General features: G+C 49.3%; 1 protein-coding gene across 3 annotated transcripts in view; it reads right to left on the bottom strand.

Moving 5' to 3' along the window:
• The window catches only part of Hpcal1 (hippocalcin like 1), a 105,901-nt gene that overhangs the window by 1,337 nt on the left and 81,786 nt on the right, over positions 1-22,778 (bottom strand). For all 3 annotated transcript variants that reach the window (XM_034514374.2, XM_034514375.2, XM_076942079.1), the window contains 2 exons: positions 5,459-5,860; positions 3,350-3,455 (listed from right to left, as the gene is read on the bottom strand). In XM_034514374.2, the coding sequence (XP_034370265.1) occupies positions 3,350-3,455; positions 5,459-5,836 (484 nt within the window). In that variant the 5' untranslated portion in view covers positions 5,837-5,860. The remainder of the gene's footprint in view (positions 1-3,349; positions 3,456-5,458; positions 5,861-22,778) is intronic.

Consider the following 22,778-nt stretch of genomic DNA (forward strand, 5'->3'; position numbering starts at 1 on the left):
GGTTTGGTTCTAGGTTACAATCCATCGTTGCAGGGGGTCACAGCGCAGACAGAATGGATGTGTGGATGCTTGGCTGTTTGCTGATACTCTGCTTTCTCCTTTATTATACTGTTCAGTCCCCCCCTGAACAGTATAATAGAGAAAGGCAACAGGCCTTCCCACACAAATTAACCACCAAGACGGCCCCCAACAGGTGTGCTCATAGCTGCCATGATCTACATCAATGGCTCTCAGCCTTCCTAATGCTGTGACCCTTTAACACAGTTCCTTGTGTTGTGGTGACCCCCAAACATAAGATTATTTTCGTTGCTACTTCATAGCTGTAATTACGCTACTGTTATGAACCAGAATGTAAGTATCTATGTTTTCCGATGGTCTTCGGGAACCCTGGGAAAAGCTTGTTTGATCCCCTAAAGGGGTTGGAACCCATAGGTTGAGAACCACTGATCTAGATAATTCTTCATTAAGACTTTTCTGAGCTGAGCAGCGATGACATCTTTAATCCCAATACTCAGGAGGCAGAGGCCAGTGGATCTCTGAGTTTGAAGTCGTCAGGGTCTAAACAGCAAGTTCTAGGACAGCCAGGGCTACACAGAGAAACCCTGTCTCTAAAAAACAAACCAACAAGCAAAAACAAACAAACAAAGAAAAGAGACTCTCTTTTAGGGCTGGAGAGATGGCTCAGCAGTTAGGAGAAGTTACTGTTTTTGCAGAGGGTCCTGGATTCAGTTCCCAGCATCCACAGGGCAGTTCACAACCAATTGTAACTCCAGTTCCAGGGGGACCCAGTGCCCTTCTCTGGCCTCTAATGTATTATACAAACATACATTCAGGCAAACACTCATATACAAAATAAATACTAAATCTTAAAAAAAAAAAAAAAAAAAAAAGACTTCTGAGGTGATTTTAAACTGAGTTGACAGTTAAAACTATCACAGCGCCTTCTAGTGTAGACTTTTGCCAAGCTCCGGGAAATGAGAGCTGCCCCCCTCTTCTTGATCCTGTCTGTACCAGCTTCTCTGAAAGCCCTACCTTCTCCTTTATTGAGTGCTAACAAATGGCGACTGGCTTACGGGGCAGATTATGTGCTCTGTGGCCTCTATAGCAAGACACAGACAATTGGACACGTGTACAGTGCGGACACAGTCTCCACTCTGAAGTGGTGAGGCTCATGGCTTTGACAATCAGAAACAACAGCCCTCCATGGTAAGTGTGCCACCAGCATGGTGCTTACGTTAGCCTCACACCCACGCAAGTGGGCTTAGTGCCATTTCACGGAGAAGAAAGCCAAGCCTGGGAAGTGGCCAAGCCTCCGAACCCAAGCCTCGATGTCACGGTACACAAGAGAGTAAAGAACACTTTTGAAATTGGCTGAAAGGCAGCGCCAGGCAAGAGGCTGTCTTGCTTTGTGTGTGGACGTGTTTTGAAAAGCACTTCCTTGCTGTCTGGAAAGCTTTTTGCTGTCTACAGTTCCGCGGGAACCTTGAGTCCCACTGAGCTCCGTCCTCAACTCACCTGTGAGGAGCACTTGAGGCTCTGCTCAGCACTTCCCTGTGCATTAGCGCTTAGCGTACATTTAATCTCAGCGCAACCCAGGGAGCCTTTTCTTTCCTTAATGCTGCATTTCTTGTTGGGACAAAAGCCAATCAGTCTCGGCTCTACAGAGCCACAGACAGGCAGGATCAACTCGCCCTTGCTGAGGTCCTGTGAGAAACTCACAGCCAAGGCACAGGAAGACACAGGGCATGTCCTCCGTGACCTCTCACCACCTCGCCTCCTCCTGAGACCTGCCTTTTTGCAGCTGTGGTAGGACCTCGGAGTCCTAGGAATGATGGCCATAGCCAGGTGAGGCTTCTATGTTTGATGAGACCCATGAGTATATGGGGTGCCTCACATCCCAGGATGATGGCCTGGCCAGCCTCTCAGGAGCCCAAGACTCAAAGCCCTTTGATTCAGTGTCTCACTGTCATGGTTTGAATATGCTTGGTCCAGGGAGTGGCACTATTAGAAGGTGTGTCCTTGTTGGAGTAGGTGTGACCCTTATCCTAGCTGCCTGGAAGCCAGTGTTCTGCTAGCAGCCTTCAGATGAAGATGTAGAACTCTCAGCTCCTCCTGTACCATTGCCTGCCTGGATGCTGCCATACTTCTGACTTGATGATTCTGGACTGAGCCTCTGAACCTGTAAGCCAGCCCCAATGAAATGTTGTTCTTGTAAGACTTGCCTTGGTCATGGTGTCTGTTCACAGCAGTAAAACCCTAACTAAGACACTCACCTCTCAGGCCATCAGTATACCTGCCTCCCCCTCCCCAGATATACTTGTGGAAATAGTAAGACCACTCCCTCCATCAACATGTGTCAACTTGACACAAGCTATAGTTACCAGAGAGGAAGGAGCCTCAATTGAGAAAATGCCTCTATAAAATGCCTGCATGAAAACCTGTAGGGTATTTTCTTTCTTTCTTTCTTTCTTTCTTTCTTTCTTTCTTTCTTTCTTTCTTTCTTTCTTTCTTTCTTTCTTCCTTTCTTCCTTCCTTCCTTCCTTCCTTCCTTCCTTCCTTCCTTCCTTCCTTCTTCCTTCTCTCTCTTTTGTTTTTTTGAAACAGGGGTTTTTCTGTATATCTGGAACTGACTTTGTAGGCCAGGTTGGCCTTGAATTCACAGAGAACCTCCTGTTTCCTAAGTGCTGGGATTAACGACATGTGCCACCAGGCCTAACCAGAAGGGCATTTTCTTAATCAGTGATTGATGGAGGAGGGCCCAGCCCATTGTAGGTGGTACAACTCTGGCCTGGTGGTTCTGAGTTCTATAAAAAAGCAGGCTGAGCAAGTCAGGGGAAGCAAGCTAATAAGCAGCACCCCTTTCGTGGTCTCTGCATCAGCTCCTGCCTCCAGGTTCCTGCCCTGCTTGAGTTCCTGCCCTCACTGTTTTAAAGAGGAACTGTTAAAGAGGAACTTAAAGAGGACACTGAGAATAAATAAACCCTTTTCTCTTCAAGTTGTTTGTGGTCATTGTGTTTCATCACAGCAATGGTAACCCCTACTAAGATAACATGTATGAAGCCTACGGCTCAGAGGTTCTATTGACATGCCCATGGTTAGAAAGCCATGGTTAGAAAGGGTATGGGACTCAGGCTTGGTGTCCCTGACCCTGAATTCTAGTCTTCTTTCCTTCAGCAGAGCTGAGTCAAGGGGGCTGGGAAGGGGCAGGGCTGCATAGGGCAGAGGTGTATCCCAATACCTCTGTGCCATCAACATTTTCACAGGCACATCTGTGACCCCACCCCCATCCCATCCCCCACCCCACCTCTCTACCTCCCATCCCCTCCCCCCACCCCCAACGTGTTCCTACCGTCATTGTTTGTGTCCATCTGCCTGAAGATCTTGTCTGTTCGCTTCTCCGGAGTGGACTCGTCCTCAGGCATCTTCATCACGGAGGACACCATCTTGTAGATGGCCTGCAAAGGGGCATCTGTGAGTATGCTCAGGAGGACAGAGGATGGGTGATGGTCCTCACTCAGCCCACCAAGGAGCACGGACAGGAGTGCTCTCCATCTGCGTGAGGACCCTTCTCCTATCAGAACAAATCTCACAGACAAGGTGCTGGGTGAAGGGAGTCAGGAAAGGTTGAGTGAGGTTCAAAAGCACAGGATACAGCTGGGGCAATGGTGAACAGAGGGCTCCTAGGCTGGGAGTGTGGGGGCTGGGAGGGGGCGGGGCATAGCATCTGTCCGGAAGGTACTTTGGTGGGGAGCTGGAATGCCCAGAGGGAAGGTCAAAGGGGAAATACAGTGAGCCCTGCCCACATGTAGGTCCTGAATCTGCAGATTCAACAAACTACAGGTGGGAAATAGTCTAGAAAAAGAAACTGGAGGTACACAGACCTTTTATTATTTCCCAAATGATACAAAGTATTATTAACATCTATAGTCACTGCATTAGGCACTGTAAAAAACTACTTTACTTGTTTTATGTACGTATGTACATATGTATGTATGTATTTGGGGAGGCAATCTCCTGTGAATTCAGAGGACAACTTGTGGAAGTTGGTTCTCTTTTCCTACCATGGGGGGTCTTAGGGATTGAACTCAGGCTGCCAGGCTTGGTAGCAAGCACCTTTACCCACAGAGTCACCTCACTGGCCCAAATACAGGAATGGTTTAAAGCACAGAAAGAAGAATGCAGGGCGCACATAAACATGTCTCCCATGAAGGACTGACCACTGCCTCATCCTTTACTGTGTCATTCTGATCTCTATAGTGCCAGGAGCCAAACCCAGGAAATTACCTGCTGTTTTAGAAAGTCTAGTACAAGGTTAAGAAAGGACATTCACAGGTCTCAGGTCCCAGGAACTTAAAGAACGTCTGGTATTTCCTTGGAGCTGATTATGACAGTGGGATGGTCTAGGGTGATAAGATTATGACAGTGGGATGGTCTAGGGTGATAAGATTATGACAGTGGGAAGGTCTTAGACAGTAAGGATCCCATAGTAAGATAGCCCTAAACAATGACCCTCGCCCAAACTTCCCGGTTTGCTGTGTCTTTATAACCTGCCCCCAAAATTAAAGTTTCAGAGCTTGATCAGAACCCAGACTTGCTCTCATTCTTTGTGTCTCTTGTCCTTTCATTCGTTCGCCCCCTTCCCTAAGGTCTCGTTGAATCCCCGCGGACCGGGGCACTATAGGAGGCCTTATAGACAGCTAATGTATGCCATACACATTGTGTGCAGATGAACACCTGTGCAGAGACCAGACAGGACGCTGGTGTCCACGGCATTTCCTTTTGTCTCCCACTGAACCCGGAACTCACCATTTTAGCTAGGCTGTCTGGTCAGCAGGCTTCTGGGGACTCACTTGTCCCCTAGTTCTAGGGTTTCAGGCAGGCTCTGCCACTCCTAGCTTTTCCATGGGTATTGGGATCAGAACTCAGGTCCTCATGACCATATATCAAGTGTTCTTATCCACTGAGCCCATTTCCCCAGTTCTTGCTCTGATAATTCTTTTTTTTTTTTTTAATTGGTTTTTCGAGACAGGGTTTCTCTGTGTAGCCCTGGCTGTCCTGGAACTCATTCAGTAGACCAGGCTGGCCTCGAACTCAGAAATCCTCCTGCCTCTGCCTCTGCCTCCCAAGTGCTGGGATTAAAGGCGTGCGCCACCACCACCTGGCTTGCTCTGATAATTCTTAATCACTAATCTGAGCCTCAGATCTCATTAAAAGTAAAATAATGACCCATCTTATAGAATTGTGGGAATAAACCTGATGGATGAGCTCAGCTGGGGCCTGATGTCTAGCAAGCAATCGACAGATGCTTGGCTTTTATCGTTATTCTTTGCAAAGGCCTGCAGTCCTTTATGACACCAGGTAGCAAGTGAGCCTAGGAATGGCCTGGTGTACAGGGCTGGGCATGGGGGTCTTGGCTCCCCTGGCTCCCTGTGCTCCTGGCCCTGCCGAGTGCCAGTACCTGCACAATCTCCAGCATTTCACTGCGGCTGATGTAGCCATTGCCGTCCAGGTCATACATGCTGAAGGCCCACTTGAGCTTCTGTTCTAGCTTGCCCCGAGAGGTCACGCTCAGCGCGATGATGAACTCCCGGAAGTCGATGGTGCCATCGCTGTTGGTGTCAAAAGTGCGGAAGACGTGTTCGGCGAACTTAGAGGCATCGCCATAGGGGAAGAAGTTGGCGTAGATCTTCTTGAATTCGTCCACGGTCAAGTGGCCGGTGGGACAGTCCTTGAGGAAGCCCTTGTACCACTCCTGCAGCTCATGGTCGGTGAACTCCGTGTGTTCCCGCAGGTCCTGCAGCACCTCAGGCCGCAGCTTGCTGTTCTGCTTGCCCATGGCAGCTGGCAATGGAGACGAAACCTGCAAGACAAAGACGCAAGGTGAGCTGTGGATGCCTGGGACCCAAGTCTGGCTTCCTATCATATCCTACCACCAAGCTGGCTAAGCGACACCCCCTGCATGTCCAGTGCCGTCAGCTACAGCTGCACTAATACAGTTCCTCATGTTGTGGTGACCCCAACCATAAAATTATTCTTGTTGCTACTTCATCACTATGATTTTGCTATGGTTATGGGTCATAATGTAAATATCTGATATGCAGGATGGTCTTAGGTGACCCCCGTGAAAGGGTCATTCGATCTCCAAAGGGGTTGTGACACATAGGTTTAGAACTGCCGGGCTAGAAGAGCTCATGACCATGACAGTGCAAGCTCTGACTCTTAGAGTGTCCTGGATGGCTCTGGTCAGGAGGTACAAAATGGTTCTACACAACATGGCAAAACCCTGAACACTCTAAGAAAGACAGAAAAAATATCTTTTTATGGCTAGGCATGGTCTACTTGGAGCATATATGCAGAATTGTGAAAAGAAGGGAAGGGGGAAGGCAAGCTAAAATCAGCGGGATGAAGCATTGTCAAATGTCTAGCAAGGGTTAAATAAGAGTCAGGATTGAGACAAACCCCTCAGCTCATCAGCTTGGGGCAAAAGGGTCTCATAGACCCAATCCAGACTCTTTGCTTTGAATAGCTAGTTCTTTTTCTCTTGGGGCATCCGTGTGTTTGTTTTCATGTCACAGATATATTTGCTGATGTTACATTGTAAAAAAAAAAAAAATGATGGTTGGGCAGGCAGATGTTGGTGGTTCATGTTCCTACCTGACACAGCTAGGTTAAATCTGTAAGCAGACTGACCCCCATCCCAAGTAGACTCAGGGATAATGCCGGAGAACAGGAACACGGCTTTAGCCTTTCAAAGTTTAACTTCATTTATCAAGCAATCCTAATTTTAATAAATGACATTTATCAACCCCATTCCCACCCAGATTTCTTAGTAAATCTGGGTAGAGTAGGGCTTCAGGGGGACCCAGGTATTAACGAAGCTTTGAAGCTTTGTTATTGGCAGGGGGCTTCCAGACCCCCTAGACCTCACTTTTCCCCTCCACATAATTGACTGGGAGAAGTCACCAGCACACATCATGCTTTTTTATCCCTAGAAGAGAGGCACCCGGGAGCCTCTGGGGAGTCCCCGCTCTTCATTATGCCTCTGAGGTATTGCTCTGGCAGGAGATCTAGAATTAGCATCGATCGGTCGGTGACTGTCGATATGAATGTTAACAGTTAAATGGGCCCCCACGGAAACCAGGACTGTGCTCCATTGGAAAGAATACCCCACTGCAGCCTCCCACAAGGCCATGTGTGAGACCCTGCGGTGATCGGCCACTGGACATCAATACTCGTTCACTTCGCTACCTCAATTTTGTTCTCTTCCTTTCACTGTAACACATGTGCATAGCTCAGTTGTTTCTGAAGTATGCAGAAGAATGAGTGTGAGTGGGTATCCCCTACCCAAGTCCCAAAGGAAACCACTCTGAACTGCTTGGAGGCTTATGAGTTCAAAGCATTAGGTGCTGGGACTTGCTAAGGAAGACAAGACACACACTCAATATTACTCGCTACCTCCCCTGTCTGCTTCATCTCCTTACCAGGCTGTTAGCTTTCTATGCACATAGTTTTATTTACTTGTCTTTATGACTATGAGAAATTTAAAGTTCCTTGTCCAACACAGACATATGGCAGCTTGATACTGCCTTTCAAAGCACACATCTACTTATCTAAACACCCCCACCTTACAGACAACCAACTCAAATGTCCATAGTATCCTGATCAGAAATAAGCATCAGCTGAGCTAGCCTGGTGCCACACATTGGTACTTCCAGAACTAGAGGGTAGAGGCAGAGGATCAGAAGTTCAAGGTTATCCTTGACTACACAGCAAGTTCAGGGCCAGCCTGGGCTACATGAGATCCTGTCTCAAAAAAATTATATAAAAAGAGAGAGAGAGAGCAGGGAAGTAGTGGTGTGTGCCTTTAACCCCAGCACTCAGTGGCAGAAGCAGACAGATAGGAGTTCAAGGAAGGCTAGCCTGGGCTACAGAGCAAGTTCTAGGACAGCCAGGACTTTATAGGACAGCCAGGACTATACACAGAAAAACCCTGGCTCAAAAAACAAAACAAAACAAAACAAAACAAAACAACAACAACAAAAAACAAACAAACAAACAAAAAAAACAGAGAGAGGGAGGGAGGAAGGGAAGGAGGGAAGGACTGATGGACGGACAGACAGACAGACAGACACAGAGATCTACGAATGGAAGGAGGTTATGCACAAGGACATGTGGTGATTGCTGTTATTTGTGAGAACAGGTCAGATGTGTTTTTGTGTGGAGGCCTCCTCTGGAAGAACTTACTAGAAATGATAAAGTTGGCTAAAAAGGAGAAATGGCTGGATGGATAGGGACCTTGTCGAACCCTTTGCCATGTTTCCCTTTGTAATTTTATTTGTTTGTTTGTTTATTTACGTTTTTTGAGATAAGGTCTCCTGTAGTCCAGGCTAGCTTTGAATTCACTATGTAGCTGGGGATGACCGGTACCCCTTACCTTCCTGTCTCCACTGTCTAGCGGCCACAGGTGTGAGCCGCCATGCTGGGCTCCATTTGCAATTTTACATTGTTGAAATGTGTCCACATGTTCTTTCTTTTTTTTCTTCAATGTTTTAAGAATATTTACTTATATGGTATATGGTGTGTTACGAGAGTTTTTCTTGTTATATAATACATTCTGTGTGTGTGTTTGTGTGTGTGTCTCCCGCTCCTGCAGAGGCAGGAATAGGAGGTCAGATCCCCTGGAACTGGAGTTATAGAAGTTGTGAGCCACCATGAGGGTGTAGGGGACAGAACTGAACTGGGGTCCTCTGCAAGAACAGCAAGAGCCCTCTCTCCAGGATCCCAGTCCCCAGTTTCTATTTTCTACTCAAAGAATAAGCATACCTACATCATAGTGGCCCAGCCTCTATCTCTCACTGGTGGCATGTATAAGAACCTCCCTCCGAGTGGATAGAACAATGTTGGCTAAGCTTTGTCTGGGAGGGGCTTCAGGAACAAGAAGTGGTGATGGAGCCAGGTGGTGGCACACAGCTTTAATCCCAGCACTCAGAAGGCAGAGGCAGGCAGGTAACTTTGAGTTCCTGGCCAGCTTGGTCTACAGAGAGAGACCCCTGTCTCGAAAAATAAAAAAACAAAACCAAAAAGGCAGAACTAAGGTGCTGGAGGACCTGCATAGAGAGGCGCAGGCCCTCTTGGGTCTCCCCCTGCGATGGCCGACTGCCAGATCCCCTCTTTTCTTGCTATCTTCCACTCTCACAGCCTTGCTTCTACCAAGGTTTACAATGTCCTCTTTGTGCTTCACCTACACCTGGGCTTAAACCACAAGTCAGTCAACTTCTCCCTGGCTGGATGCTCAGTTTCTCACTGGAGATGGAGCTTGGCAAGGTGGCCAGTGCTGGCCGGAAGTACCCCCGGAAGCTAGCTACATTTAGCTCTGAACAGGAGCCCACGAAGCCAACTTCTCCAGCCACAGAGAGTCTGCCCTAAGATGAAATGTGACTGCTGGTGGCTGAGGGGTCACCACAGGCCTAGGATAAGCACATAGATGAAGAGCTAGCTGCTCTTTGGGGAGGGGCTTACTACTACCCAGTGCTCTGATCCACACCCTACCATGGGATAAGAGCATGTCATGACTCTTTGAGAAGAGAGAGAAATGCCCTGGTTTTACTGTAGGTAATTCATTTTGGAAACTCAATTAACAAGACACACATAAAATTGAAGCCACACTGGGAACACTGAAGTGGAGGTAAGAATAGGGAGGCCGACAGTGGGAGGGTAGTGCACCTGGAGATGGCTGGTCCAAAGAATCCCTAAGCAGAGCAGAACAAGAGGTGTAAAAAGAGATGTCTGGGGGTCCTCCAGGAATAAAGATGGGGAAGGAAGGAAGGAAGGAAGGAAGGAAGGAAGGAAGGAAGGAGCGAGCAAGGGAAAAGGAAGGAAGGGAGGGAGGATGGAAGGAGGAGGAAAGGGAGGAAGGAAGGAGGGAGGGAGAGGGGAAAGGAGGGAGGGGGAGGGAGAAAGGAACTGAATACATAGAGGAAGAGACAATGAGCTGAGCCAGAAAAGTGGCAGCTAGGATGTCACTGTCAGTGGCAGGCACTCAGAAGTCCCTCAGGCTGGAGATACAACTGTGTGAAACAAGGTGAGCAGGGGATCCCAGAAAATAGGGCAGAGGTTAGGGTAGTAGGAAGAGAGAGGTAGAGAAGCCAGGTTGGACCAAGCTGGGGGGTGGGGTCCCCTGCTCAAATACTAGTATTGGAGAGAGTAGGACCTAGACCTGGTGGAGCCATGTGGCTCCAAGGCCCTCACCACTGAACCGGTCACATGGGGAGACTTATATATAGCATGTCTCTGGACTGTGGTCCACTTAGAAACTTCACACATCGGATACATCCTGTTAACTAGAAAGCTGACCCCCAGAGAGCTGCAGAACCTCTCCTAAGTGAGTCAGGACCCGACTCCAGGTTGCCTAGCTTTGGGACTGCGTGGGTAGACAGACCCAGAGAGGGCAATGCGGGAACAGCTGCATTGCCACCACAACCAGCCCTGTGCTTGTGGTTCCTCTTCATGATCAACAGCCCTGCACCCTGCAGCCTTGCCACAGACCCTTGGTTTCCAGCTCACGCACGCAGCAGCTACTCACCTCACTGAACACACATCGCTGCTGTGTCTGTGATTTATCACCTAACAGATGCTACCAAAATGCCAAACTCCTCGTACCCGCTCTGCAGATATCTGCCGGGAGGAAGCTGCAGTGCAGAGCGCCTCGGCATTGTGGGAGGAGATGCCTGATTTCCCAGCTCCTTACCAAATATTTTAAGGGCAGGAGCTCTAGAATGCAGGGCTCTGCCTCTGCCCAGCCTTCGCCTCCTCCCTGGTATCAGGCTGCTAGGCAGAATGCATGCTTTGCCTTGGTTTAGGACATTGTTGCTGTTGTGATTATAGTACACACACACACACACACACACACACACACACACACACACACACACCCCTTGCTCCCAGGAGCCACTAACTTGGAGCAAGAAGAACTTTGACATAGCTAGGATCCAAGTAGATCCCAAGCAATACTCTTTGGATGCAAAGAACAAAGCTCAACCATCCAAAGGAGGATCGAGACCACCCGGGAGCCCTCAAACAATGTTTCAAGGCTATCCCTGAGGTGTTGAGGGAGCCTTCAAACAATGTTTCAAGGCTATCCCTGAGGTGTTGAGGGAGCCCTCAAACAATGTTTCAAGGCTATCCCTGAGGTGTTGAGGATTCATGGGACGTAGCAAAGGGAAAAGAAAGGGTCTGGGCCTCGGGCCCTGGCTCTGAGAGGAGCAATGGCTTGAAGATCTGCTCCTGCATTCACACTCATTCAAAGAAAGGGTGGCACCAATGGGAATGCGTCTGGGAAGAATGGCTTAAGCAGTATGAGATAAGGAGGAAGAGAAGGTAGGACTGGGCCTTTTCTGAAACTCTAGTAATGAAGGGCGCTATGTAAGGAAGCCCCAGCCCTAGAGGGCCTCTGTGGAGAGAGTCCTCCCACCCTGCCATGTTCCACTACACCCAGCTGGGAAAAGTGCTGCAGCCAGCCAGCCAGCCCTGAGCCATAGGAACGCCCAGCCCAGTGCAGTCAGTGACAGTGAAACCCCCCCGCCACCCCCCTCTCCAAAGGAGACAAGGATTCAGTATCCAGAGGCTTGGGACAGAGGACTAACAGTCATAGAGCAAGCTAGCCAAAGAACCCCCAAGGAGGGCAAGAAAGCTGGCTCTCTGCAGCAGAAAGCCCCCTAACCCCAGCTTAGCCTCCTTGCTGTATGGAAGCTTGGACTGACAGATCCACCCCACCCCTTGGGAGGGTGGCTCAGCAGAGAAGTCCACACTTGAGCAGGTGCTCCAGTGTTTTCCAGTCTCTTGGGTTCTTGAAGTATAGATGCTTGAGTCATGCTGGGATATGGCTCCTACTTTCTTAAGTGTCCTGTGCTACTATGGCATATCCCTAGGCAGGAGAACTAGAAGGTCAGCCTAGGAAGATGGCACTTAGAGTCAAAACTGAAGGCCCAGAGGGGATGGTGAAAGATGACAGAGCCTCCAGGGAGGCATGGATTGGTAAGGGTTCTCACTTGACTCAGTCAGGAGTTAGCAGAATAGTCCCATCAAGAAAGAGAAGATCCAGGTTAGAACTGGGTACTCTCTCCTTTGGGTTGTGCTCTGTCCTGGGCCCCTTCCTAGCTAGCACCCTGAGAGGCAATGAGTTTCCACTGTGCACTTAGCTGGTACCTACAGAAGCTCCTGCCCAGCAAAGTGGCTGTCGTAGCCGTGTCGGAAGATGATCTCTTAATGTTCACTTTCATGAAACTGTTAAGTGGAGCCCACAACTGCTGGCAGTCTCACACACGCTTCCCAGCACTCGCCTGTAGATGCCTAACAGAGACCTGGATAAAATATTTAATACAAAAGACCTCATTTTAGCTCTCCTGGAGGCTGAGACAGCAGCAAGGATAGCTCAGTGCTGTGCACCCCGTGACCCCTCTGTTATTCATTATGCAACTGAGCCAGCCTTATTGATGTTTAGCTGTCTGGGAAAACACCTGACAAAACATGAATGCTTTTGCAGGGACAGAAAAATCACTGTGCATGCTCCCCAGAAGAAATACCCACCTAGCTCTGGTCATCAGACTAACCCAGGCTTCCTTGCTCAGACAACCCTACTTTCATCTTTTGTGTGTGTGTGGGGGGGGGGGGGGGATGAGGGTCCCTGGGGTAACACAGCCACCTCCTACTTGACTTAAAACACTTCATATTCTAGCAGGGCTTAGATCAGACAGACAACAGCCTTGGAGCATCGAGGACATGTGACTTCATGGTAATGGGAGAGGGAGCTAACAGCTCCTACGCCTTCTCCCTGGGTCTCTGTTACGCTCTTATTGTCCTTAACACACTGAATTGTAAAGTAAAGAAAGAGCAAACAAGGAGCCGGGGAGCTCTGTGAAAATATTTAACCCGAGCTTGGTGTGGCGAGTAAAAAGCTTTGCTAACAGCACAGTTGTGTTGTTGCTCCGAGAGGCCCTCGGGAACCCAGTGCTCCAATGTCCCATTAACCACAGCTCAGCGCTGGCTGGGAACACCAGTAGCACTGTTCATCCCACCACACAGCAATCTCATCAGTCAGACTGCTAGACACAGACCCTGGAGGGAAGGTAGTGGGAGACGTGCGTACTAAATCCTGATGAAGTCCTGGACTCAGGAGAGACTGGGTGAGTCCTCTGTGAATTTGAACTTCAACAGACCATCTGGGCTTGGCTGATGGAGAGCCTGTTCCATGTCAGGTGGAAGAGAAGGTGGCAGGTTGAAAACAGCCTCAACTACACTACTCCTTGTGGTGACTGGCAAAAGACTGCTTGCTCCTCCTTACGGTGACCAGCAGAAGATTGCACGTCCTGTTGCTGAGACGCAGTCTTGTGTGTGTGTGTGTGTGTGTGTGTGTGTGTGTGTGTGTGACTGCATTTTCCAAAACAACTTGAACCTGTGTCCTGCTTTTCTCTAAATGTGTAGGTGGGACTCAGGCAGCCTCAGCCTCTGCTTCAGTGCAGTCCTCTGCAGAAGTCAGCTGCCCTGGTAAGTGTAGCCGGAGAAGCACCTGGAGCTACACAAGCTGCACTGAGGCTGAACAGACACTAGAGGGCGCAGGCTGGAAGACTCCCTAGCCCTCCACTGACACCCGTTTCAATTTCTAAACTAGTCAAGAAAGCACAGTAGGTCTAAACCAGAGCTTCTCAATGGGTGGGTCCCAACTCCTTGGTGGTTGCAGGACTCTTCTTAAGGGTCACCTAAGACTATCGGAAAACACATATATTTACATTACGATTTGTAACAGTAACAAAATTACAAAGTAGCAATGAAAATAATTTTATGGTTGGGGGGTGGGTTCACCATGACATTAGGGACTGTATTAAAGGGTCACAGCATTAGAAAGATTGAGAACCACTGGCCTAAACTCAAGTAAGTCCTTAGTGTAAAATGCACAGGATTTGAGCCCGTTTGGAATACAATGGGTTAAACCCAACAGGCTGTGGACACTGCTCACCCCTGTTTCTCTTTCCTCTTTCCATGTGGTTGTAGGAAAATCTCGTATTATATATGCATGTAGCTGTCATCATATTTCTGGTGGACAGCACTGGGCGGTACCAAGGACTCTGGAGCTGACCAAACAGGGATCCTAGTCATGGCAATTAGCACCCTATGGCTTCCTTTGCTCACGTCACTCACTGATACCACGAGGGAAAGATAGTGTGGTCCCATCTCGAGGTCCTCCTCAGTTCCAGAGACCTAGCCTGCAGGGCTACCTTGGATGATGGGGCCATGTGGAGAAGCCAGCTAGCTGTAAGGGCCTGGAAGCCTGATCCCAGCCAGGGAGGCAGAAGGCTGCAGTAAGAGAGGGAGTCTGAGTGGGACAACAGCCAGTCCCCAGTGAGATCTATGGGAGGGTGGCTAGGGTGTTACTGGGTACCCACATGCAAACTCAGACTGCTATCTGAGCCACCGATCCCATGTCACAGGGCTAGTCACTGCAAACCCTTCCTGACTCCCAAGCCACTCCCAGGAGCTCATACTCCCCAGAACCTCAATGACTGTAAAAAAAAAAAAAAAAAGGGGGGGGTGTGGGGGGAGAGGCAGAGCCATTGAAATGACTCTGTGGGTAAAACCACCAGCCACCAACTTGAGTTTAAGTCTGGGAACTCACGTGGTAGAAGGAGAGAACTGAATCCCACCAGTGTCCTCTGACCTACATACATACACTGTGACACTTGCCCATCACATACAAATTAATCCATACATGTAAAACTTAAGCAACAAAGTAAAAGTGTAATGTAAAAAGAGAAAGAGGGGCAGCTGGCAAGGCTGCAGGGAAAGCCCCGCCCTGCACCGACAACCTCTCTCCCTCTGCTTTCTCCCAAGGCTGAAAGGCCCCACATGAGTTGGGGAACCAAAGGAGGTAGAGAAAAGAACTGGAAGTCCCCAAGAACTTTCTTTCTTACCGGAAACTGCTACTGTAACAGGAAGGGGCCATGTGGGTAGCTCTCCTCACTAAGCTAGGCTCATCTGGGTCACACCCACTCCAGTCACCCAGGAAGCTCCTATTCACACCCCGCAGCTTGTTCAGACACAAACATCCCGTCACTCCTTGGGGGACGGATTTCCCAGACTCAATGGTCACTCTCCCCAACACCCCGATGGCACTTCTGATCTTCTATTAAGACTTACGGTTTTAGGACATCGTTAGTTTGGTTTTCCCTGATTGGACCCCGGTAAGCATGTTTCAGCCCTAGGGCCTTTGCATCTGCAGATCCTGTACCTCTCTGCCCTTCTTCCTTTCTGTGTCAGAGAGGGTCATCCCTTCTGGATTGGTGCTTCATCTTGGGAGAGACCTCCAGAATTAGCACCAATTCACAACTGTTTTCAAACTCTGATCCTGTTTTGTTTTTTTGTTTTGTTTTGTTTTCAGAGCACTTCCTCAAATTAGGCACTGAACTACCTTTTCTTTTCATGTGTAGATGTGTGTGTGTATGTGTGTGTTACACACCTTCATGCACACACACACATGCACCCTTATGCACATACACACATGCATGCTTGTCCATGCAGGATATAAAGGTTGACATGAGAATGTCTTTTTGTTCTTTTTTTGGTTTTCTTTACTCTGCCCTTCCCCCAAGACAGGGTTTCTCTGTGTAGCCCTGGCTATTCTGGAACTCACTCTGTAGATCAGGCTGGCCTCAAACTCATAGAGATCCACCTACCTCTGCTTCCCAAGTGCTGAGATTTAAGGTGTGTGCTACCACTGCCCACCTGTCTTTTTCTTTTTAAAAATATCTTGTTTTTTAAAATTTCTATTCACACATATGTCTGTGTGTATGTATGCCATGTACTTAAGAGAGGTGGGAAGACATCAGAGCCCTGGAGCTGGAGTTACTGATGGCTCACAGAGCCAGATGTGGGTAGGTGCTGGAAACTGAACTCACGTCCTCTGGAAGAGCAGACTTGTTCTTAAGCACAGAGCCAGCTCTCCACGCCTTAGAATCTTGCCCCCCTGTTTTTGAGTCAGGGCCTTTCTCTGAACTCAGAGAGTACTATTCACTATTTTGTCTAGACTAGCTGGCCAGAAAGACCCTGAGATGGGTTCCTGCTGTCTCCATCCCATAGTGCTGGGTTGCAGGGCACAGGGCCATACGTGGCTCTTTACACGGGTGCTGGGGACTTGAACCCAGGTCCTTATGCTTATATACAGCGAGCACTCCATCTCTCAGAGTCTCAGGCACTGCATTTCTGTATTTAATAGTTTGCCACCGTGAACCCCCAGAGTCCCCCCCAAACAGGGCAGGGTACATGCTTTGATAACTTCGAGTTAGGGCTGCATGACATTTCAAAGGCGCAGCGCGAGGCCCAGGAGACTCTTCCTATCCTCCTGAGGGCTCTAACACTCTGTGACCTCCAGAGATAGGGATTCAGGAAGGAATGTGAGGGATGTGGGGTGGCTTAGTCTTCTAGAAAGCTCTATTCTGGCACAATAGTAACAGCAGAGCAGACACTCAGGAATGTGTCACACTAGGGGCTGTCCACTAGCTAGGTGCCGATGTTCCAACCTTTTGGACAGCATCCCGGTTATGGGGTCCCAAGTAAGGCTTCCTGCTCCTTGCCAAGAAGTCATTATCTTCAAAGATGCTCTGGGTGATGCCTGCACTGCCACAGTAAGCATCACCAGACCCTTTAGAGGCTTCTGCTCCAATGTGGGACCAGCAGGACATCTGGGCAGCTAGTTCCCTGAAGTGGAGGAGGGGAAGGCAAAAAGCAATGTGTGGGTGAGTGCCAGCATCAGAGCTAGGGAGGATATACTGCCCGGCAGAACACAGCAGCTGCCCAATGAGGAAGTGATAGTATCCCCAAAGGGACAGAGGTCTGGCCAGCTAACATGGAGCACAACCAAGATGACCAACACAATCATACTAGGAACTGGCAATAGGGATAGCTGGAAAGACATGAAAGGCAGGGCAGGCCCTATTGGAGAATTATCCAGTCAAAAATCTCAGGACACAGTCAATGCTCAACTGCCCAGTAGAAGCCCAAGGCTGAGCCAGAGGAACAAACACCTATGCCACACAAACAGTCTTATTCCTGTGGACTGAGTACACACTCTGTTTTTGAGACAGGGTGTCTCATGTATCCCAGGCTGGACACTAAACTCACTATGTAAAGGATGACAATCTTGAACACCTGATCCTTCTGCCTCGATTTCCCAAGGACTGGGATTAGAGCCATGCACCACCACATGCATTTTGTGGATTACTTAGGGACAGAATTTAGAGTTTTGTGAATCTTAGTCAAGCATGCTATCAAGCCAGCTCCAGCCTATCCTCCTCCTTTCCCTCCCATTTTCTTGTGACTTTTTTTTTTTTTTTTTTTTTTTTTTAAGACAAGGTTTCTCTGTGTAGCCCTGGCTATCCTGGAACTTGCTCTGTAGACCAGGCTGACCTGGAACTCACAGAGATCCATCTACTTCTGCCTCCTGAGTACTGGGATTAAAGGTGTGCCCCCCCCCCCCCACCTGGCTATGATAGTCTTTCTATACAGCCCAGGCCAGCCTTGAACTCAGGACACTCCTCAGTCTGCTGAAATTTTTGAAGCACAGCGTGCCTTATGTGTGCTTTTGAAGGGTATGTAAGACATTTACTTCAAGCACAAGAGGGGCGGAGACCTCCATTTTGTTCCCCCAGACCCTCTATAGATGGATGTCTTATGCAGTCAGCCCTGGTGGGATGGTGACAGCATGGGCTTCTCTACTTTGTTGCCCAGCACCTAGACTTAGGTTGGCACGCGGGCCCCAGGCTTGCAGCACATTCTTTAGGGCTCCTGGGCAGGCTATGGAATGACTCACACATGGGCTCTTGACTGGGTGGGTTGACAGTTCATATCAACTATGCTCTCATGCTGCAGGCCAAGAAGCCAGCAACGGCCTTTCCCCAGTGGATAGGGGACTGGCACAGGGCCTCTAGGACTGGCTCTGCATGGTCAATGACTCAGGCTGCCCTGGCCAGTGGCCAGCACCCAACACTCTTGGGAGGACCCAGCAGTAACCCCAGGGTGCTGAGGCAGGCCTAGCATCAAGCAGGGTAGAATAGGTCTCATTGCTCCTGACTGAGTCTCTCTAAAAGGAACTGCAGTCAATTGTGTCAGGCTACAATGGGACATGCAGATTTGGTGGTCCCTGGGTCACTCCCTGCATACAGCCTTCCCTTCTAGCCATATGTTCTTGTCTAGCTCACCTTTCTGAGTCCTGGCTCCCTAGCTATAAACTGAGAGTGAAGGTCCCTGTGTGTTGAGTTTACAGCATAACTATTTCTATGAAAGGAAGGGAAGCAGAAGCTATAAGGAGATGGAGACAAACTGAAGCACCAAGCGGATGCTTGGTGGTGAAACTGGGGGACTTTTACTATGAAAGAGCCCTGGCTTGCTCAATGAGCTCCACCAGAGAACTTCGCCCTGTGAGGCGGGAAGCCACAGACCTGGAAAGCTTCTCTTGCAGGTCATGTCTAGTGCAGTGGCATTAAACACCCGTGTCCTGTGCTGGCAGAGAGCCTGGGGTCACAGTGATCCGGACACATCCCTGGGGTGGGGCCAGTGACTGTCTTAACTCCAGTACTTCAAAGAGGAAATGAGGGGAGGGAAGGAAGGATGTAGTCAGGCAAACATCAAGGCAGGGACTGCAGAGGCTCAGGTTGCTGAGGGGCAGGTCTAGTATAGGGGCCCAAGCACCAAAGGCTTGCTTGACACAGGGGTGGGGCTTCAGGAGGAGGAAGGCCCCTCCTCTAATGGCAGCACGTATACTAGGAAGTCCTACTGCTTGGGACTAGGAGTGTGAGGGATAGGGACCCTCAGGGCAGTGACTCACACTTCAATCACACTTCATGACATACATGTTGCATAGCTTGCGCGCGCACACACACACACACACACACCCCACCCATCCCTCAACGCATGATGTGTTCCTCAATGACTACCCAAAAGCTCCCATCCCTTCTGCTCCAGTGATAGCCCAGGAGGAACAGCTGTTAGAGGAAGGACTCCTCAGAGCACCCCATAGGTCTGCAGATTTGCCCCCTGGGAACTTGCTGTTCTTACACATAAGAATATGAGCCATTCATTCATTCACTCCTTCAACCTCTGTCTACACCTTTACCAAGTGTGCACGGATTTGGCCTGAAGATGTGCTGAGCAAATGGCCCTCACCTTGGGCAGATGGAGAAGATGCTGACTGGGTGGACAGGGAAGAGGGAGCCTCAGTGCGCTCAGAGGTAAGCCGCGATGAAACAGAGAAGAGCAAGGACTTGTGTTACCTGGGGTACATCTACCTGGGGGTGGGGGTGGCAGTTCATGGGGTCCGTTACCTCTCTAGGAATATTAAGGGAGCCGATGAATGACTCAGAATCCACAATACTACTTACAATAACAGAACAGTGTAGACTGGGGCAGAACAACACGGAAGAGTCTGGAACGGGAAGGAACAGTATGAGAGGAATGGAGAAACAGATGAATGTAGGGTGTGGGGAGGAGGGGAGGCTAGGGAAAGAAAGAGAAAATAAATACCATCAAACCCAAGGGATTCAGATTCATTTCTCGAAGGTTGGTTCAAGTTGGGTGAAAGCCGGAATAAAAACCTGAAGCAACAGAGGGAAAGGCCTGGGATCTAGACCCATTTGTAAGGACAGATTAGAACGCTTGCACTAGCCCAGGTATCCTGATCATTGCCAGCCTCAGGATGGTCTGGGAGGACACTTCCTGACACACGTACTTTCTCCAAAGGCTTTTGATCAGTGCAATCCTGAGCAGATAGACCCCAGCTCTAAAATGCAACTCCTCCACAGGACAGGCTGCTATGGTACGTGAGAAGGCTCTTTCCCTTCCTAGACATGAATGCTCCTTCCCCACCCTCCTGGCTGGTAGGTTCACTGCTCCCAGCACATTCTCAAAGCCAGCAGAGCTACATTCTCCCAAGTCCCTGACTGGGTGATGTCTAGATCCCACCCACCTCATGGCTCCCGGTGAACTGGAACAGTAGAATTCATGTGCCCTCAGTGAATGAGCTTCGGCTACATGCTAATAACACGCCTTGGACAGAAGCCAACCAAGAGAGATGTCACCTTAAATGTTAGATGGGGTGGCTATGTGTTAACCCAGGGATCGGTCCTCGGGGCAAGGAACCCCTATGACAGGTGGATCCCAGTGAAGATTGTGGATTTGGGGGCTGCAAGCATAGCTACCCTACTCACTCCACAAATTAGGTTTTTGTTTTTTGTTTTTTTTTTTCTTTCAAAGCTCAGAAGAAAGCCTCCAGGGAATCGCTCATGAGCTATTTGACTCATGGCTAATGTCTTTGGGAAGAAATAAAAACAGTAAGTTATGCTCATTAAACTATCGTCGCTCCCTCCCATCCTTGCAGAGAACGCTAGGCCAGGGAATGGGCTGTGCCCACGGCCCCGGCAGCTGCAGTTTTGAGTCCAGGAGGGAACATGTTTATGAGGAATGGTGTGGGCAGCTCAGAAAAGCCACCTTTGGCCATTTTGAATCTTGCTACTACAGGGCCAGAAGCCACAGGTCACGCATGGAGCCTCTGAGCCATGCAGAAACCTGACTATGAAGTTCCAGTGACAGGTTTTAACTGAATGCCTACTATGTGAAGCCCCAGTAACAGGCACTGACTGAATGCCTACTATGTGAAGCCCCAGTGACAGGTAACAACTGAATATATACTATGTGAAGCTTCAGTGACAAGCATTAATTGAAGACCTACTATGTAAACCCCCAGAGCAAAGCAAAGCACAGCTGTATGAGACACTCACTGCTGGCTGCAGTGAGTAAGAGAGGCCTGGGCCCTTTCCTTCTACAGGGAGCCCGTGTTCATTCTGCCAAATACAGTATCCAGGTAGGTGGTGGGCAGAGGGTGAGTTTCAAGATGAACTAACTGCTCCCTCCCAACCCCCAGGGCACAGGGCTAGGTTCCAGTTCCCCAGGGCACAGCTGGGACTGATCTCATGACCAATTAACATAACACAGGAAGGCCACAGTAATTGTTTCATGGGAGGAAGGAAGTTAGGGAGGGAGGGAACAGTCTGCCTGGGCACTCCTTAGATCACTGAAGACCCTGCCACTGACAGTGGATCTGTGGCCCACAGGCACTGTCCTCACCCATGCTTCTGCACCTGTCACTCACCCCTACTTCTTCTGCACCTCTCTATGATCTGGTTCAGCCTGCCCCACCAACCCCTGCCCCCTTTTTAAAAACAGGGCCTCACTTTCCCTAGACAGGCTTCCAACATGCAGTGTCTCTGAGGCTGGTCTTGATTTTATGATCTTCCTGATTCCATCTCCTGAGTGTTAGGATTACAGGTGTGTGCGTGTGCGTGTGCGTGTGTGTGTGTGTGTGTGTGTGTACCAGTTCATGCTAGGGATGGAACCCAGAACTTCATGCATGTTAGGCAAACACTCTACCAGATGAGCTATGTCCCCCAGTCCCCAGCCCATCCTTTCTAAGCCATAGTCTTTACTCCAGCTAAGGGTTGGGCTTTCTGGAGACCTGGAGACCCTAGCAATTGCCAACAGTCAAACATTTGTTAAAGGTCTCCTGTGTCCTCAGTATTTCTAGCCTGAAAGTTGACACACTGGGTTGGGGAAGTCTAAGACCATTCAAAAGATTAACTAGAGAGAAATAGGAAACACGGGCTGTCCCAGAAACTCAGGAACTTGTACCCAGGGTGAGCCAGGGGATGCAGAAGAAACGGATTGATGTGGACCCTACCTGGAGAGGCCAGGCCATAGGTCGGAGGTTTCTGAGCTGGCTCAGCTCTGGTTGAGAGAATCCAGACCTCTTGCCCATAGGTATGGACTAGCTCTCAAAGGAGTCCCTTGCTCTGTCCTATTAGGGTCACTGAACCCAGGGAACTGGCAGGTAAATTGTTCTCTAAGTAGCCAAGATCCGGGCTGGTTTTGCTTACCCAGGGTATCAGCTCACACTGAGCCTGGTCTAAAGCAAGTACTCAAGAGAGGGGATGGGGTAGGTTTCCCCAACTGCCCGTGAGGGCAGGGGTTCCCATCCCTCTGAGAATTCCACTGTGAACCAGAAGGCCAAGTGCACTATAGTTGTGTGTGTTCTCCCAACTGTCAACACTGCCTCCCAAGATAAAGTTAGAGAGGACATTGATACTGCCAAGTCATTGTTGTCCTAAAAATAAGCCCCGACTTTCAACACAGGAAAGATTTCCCGCCCCTTTAACCACGACGGTTCCCATGGGAATCTACTCCAGGAAAGCCAGGGTGGTCTGCTGCCTGAGATCTTGCAGCTGGTCATCTCTAGGTGGGGATTGTTACAGAGTGGGTCAGCTTTGTTGCTCTCTCCTACAGCACACCCAGTCTCCAGCCATCAACCCAGAATTTCCTAGAGAAGTGGTTCTCATTCTTCCTAATGCTGTGTCTAGTTAATACAGTTCCTCATGCTGTGGTGACCCCCAACCATAAAACTGTTCTTGTTGCTACTTCATACGGTAGTTTCGCTACTATTATGAATCATAATGTAAACATCGTATATGCAGGATAGCTGGCTGATAGGTGACCCTTTTGGGGGTCGTGATCCACAGGTTGAATGCCGCTCTTCTAGAAGATGCTACTTGCCAAATAGCCCTCTCTGTGCAACACTGACCTTTGAGACCTGTAAGCAGAGGGCTTTATCTACAAACCCCAGAGCTGTCTGTCATTCAGTACAAGCTGAGCTCTGAGCTGCAGGCTGTGACTCAGTGCACCCCCAT

Source organism: Arvicanthis niloticus, chromosome 11 (genome assembly GCF_011762505.2).
Source record: "Arvicanthis niloticus isolate mArvNil1 chromosome 11, mArvNil1.pat.X, whole genome shotgun sequence".
Classification (NCBI taxonomy): Eukaryota; Metazoa; Chordata; class Mammalia; order Rodentia; family Muridae; genus Arvicanthis; species Arvicanthis niloticus.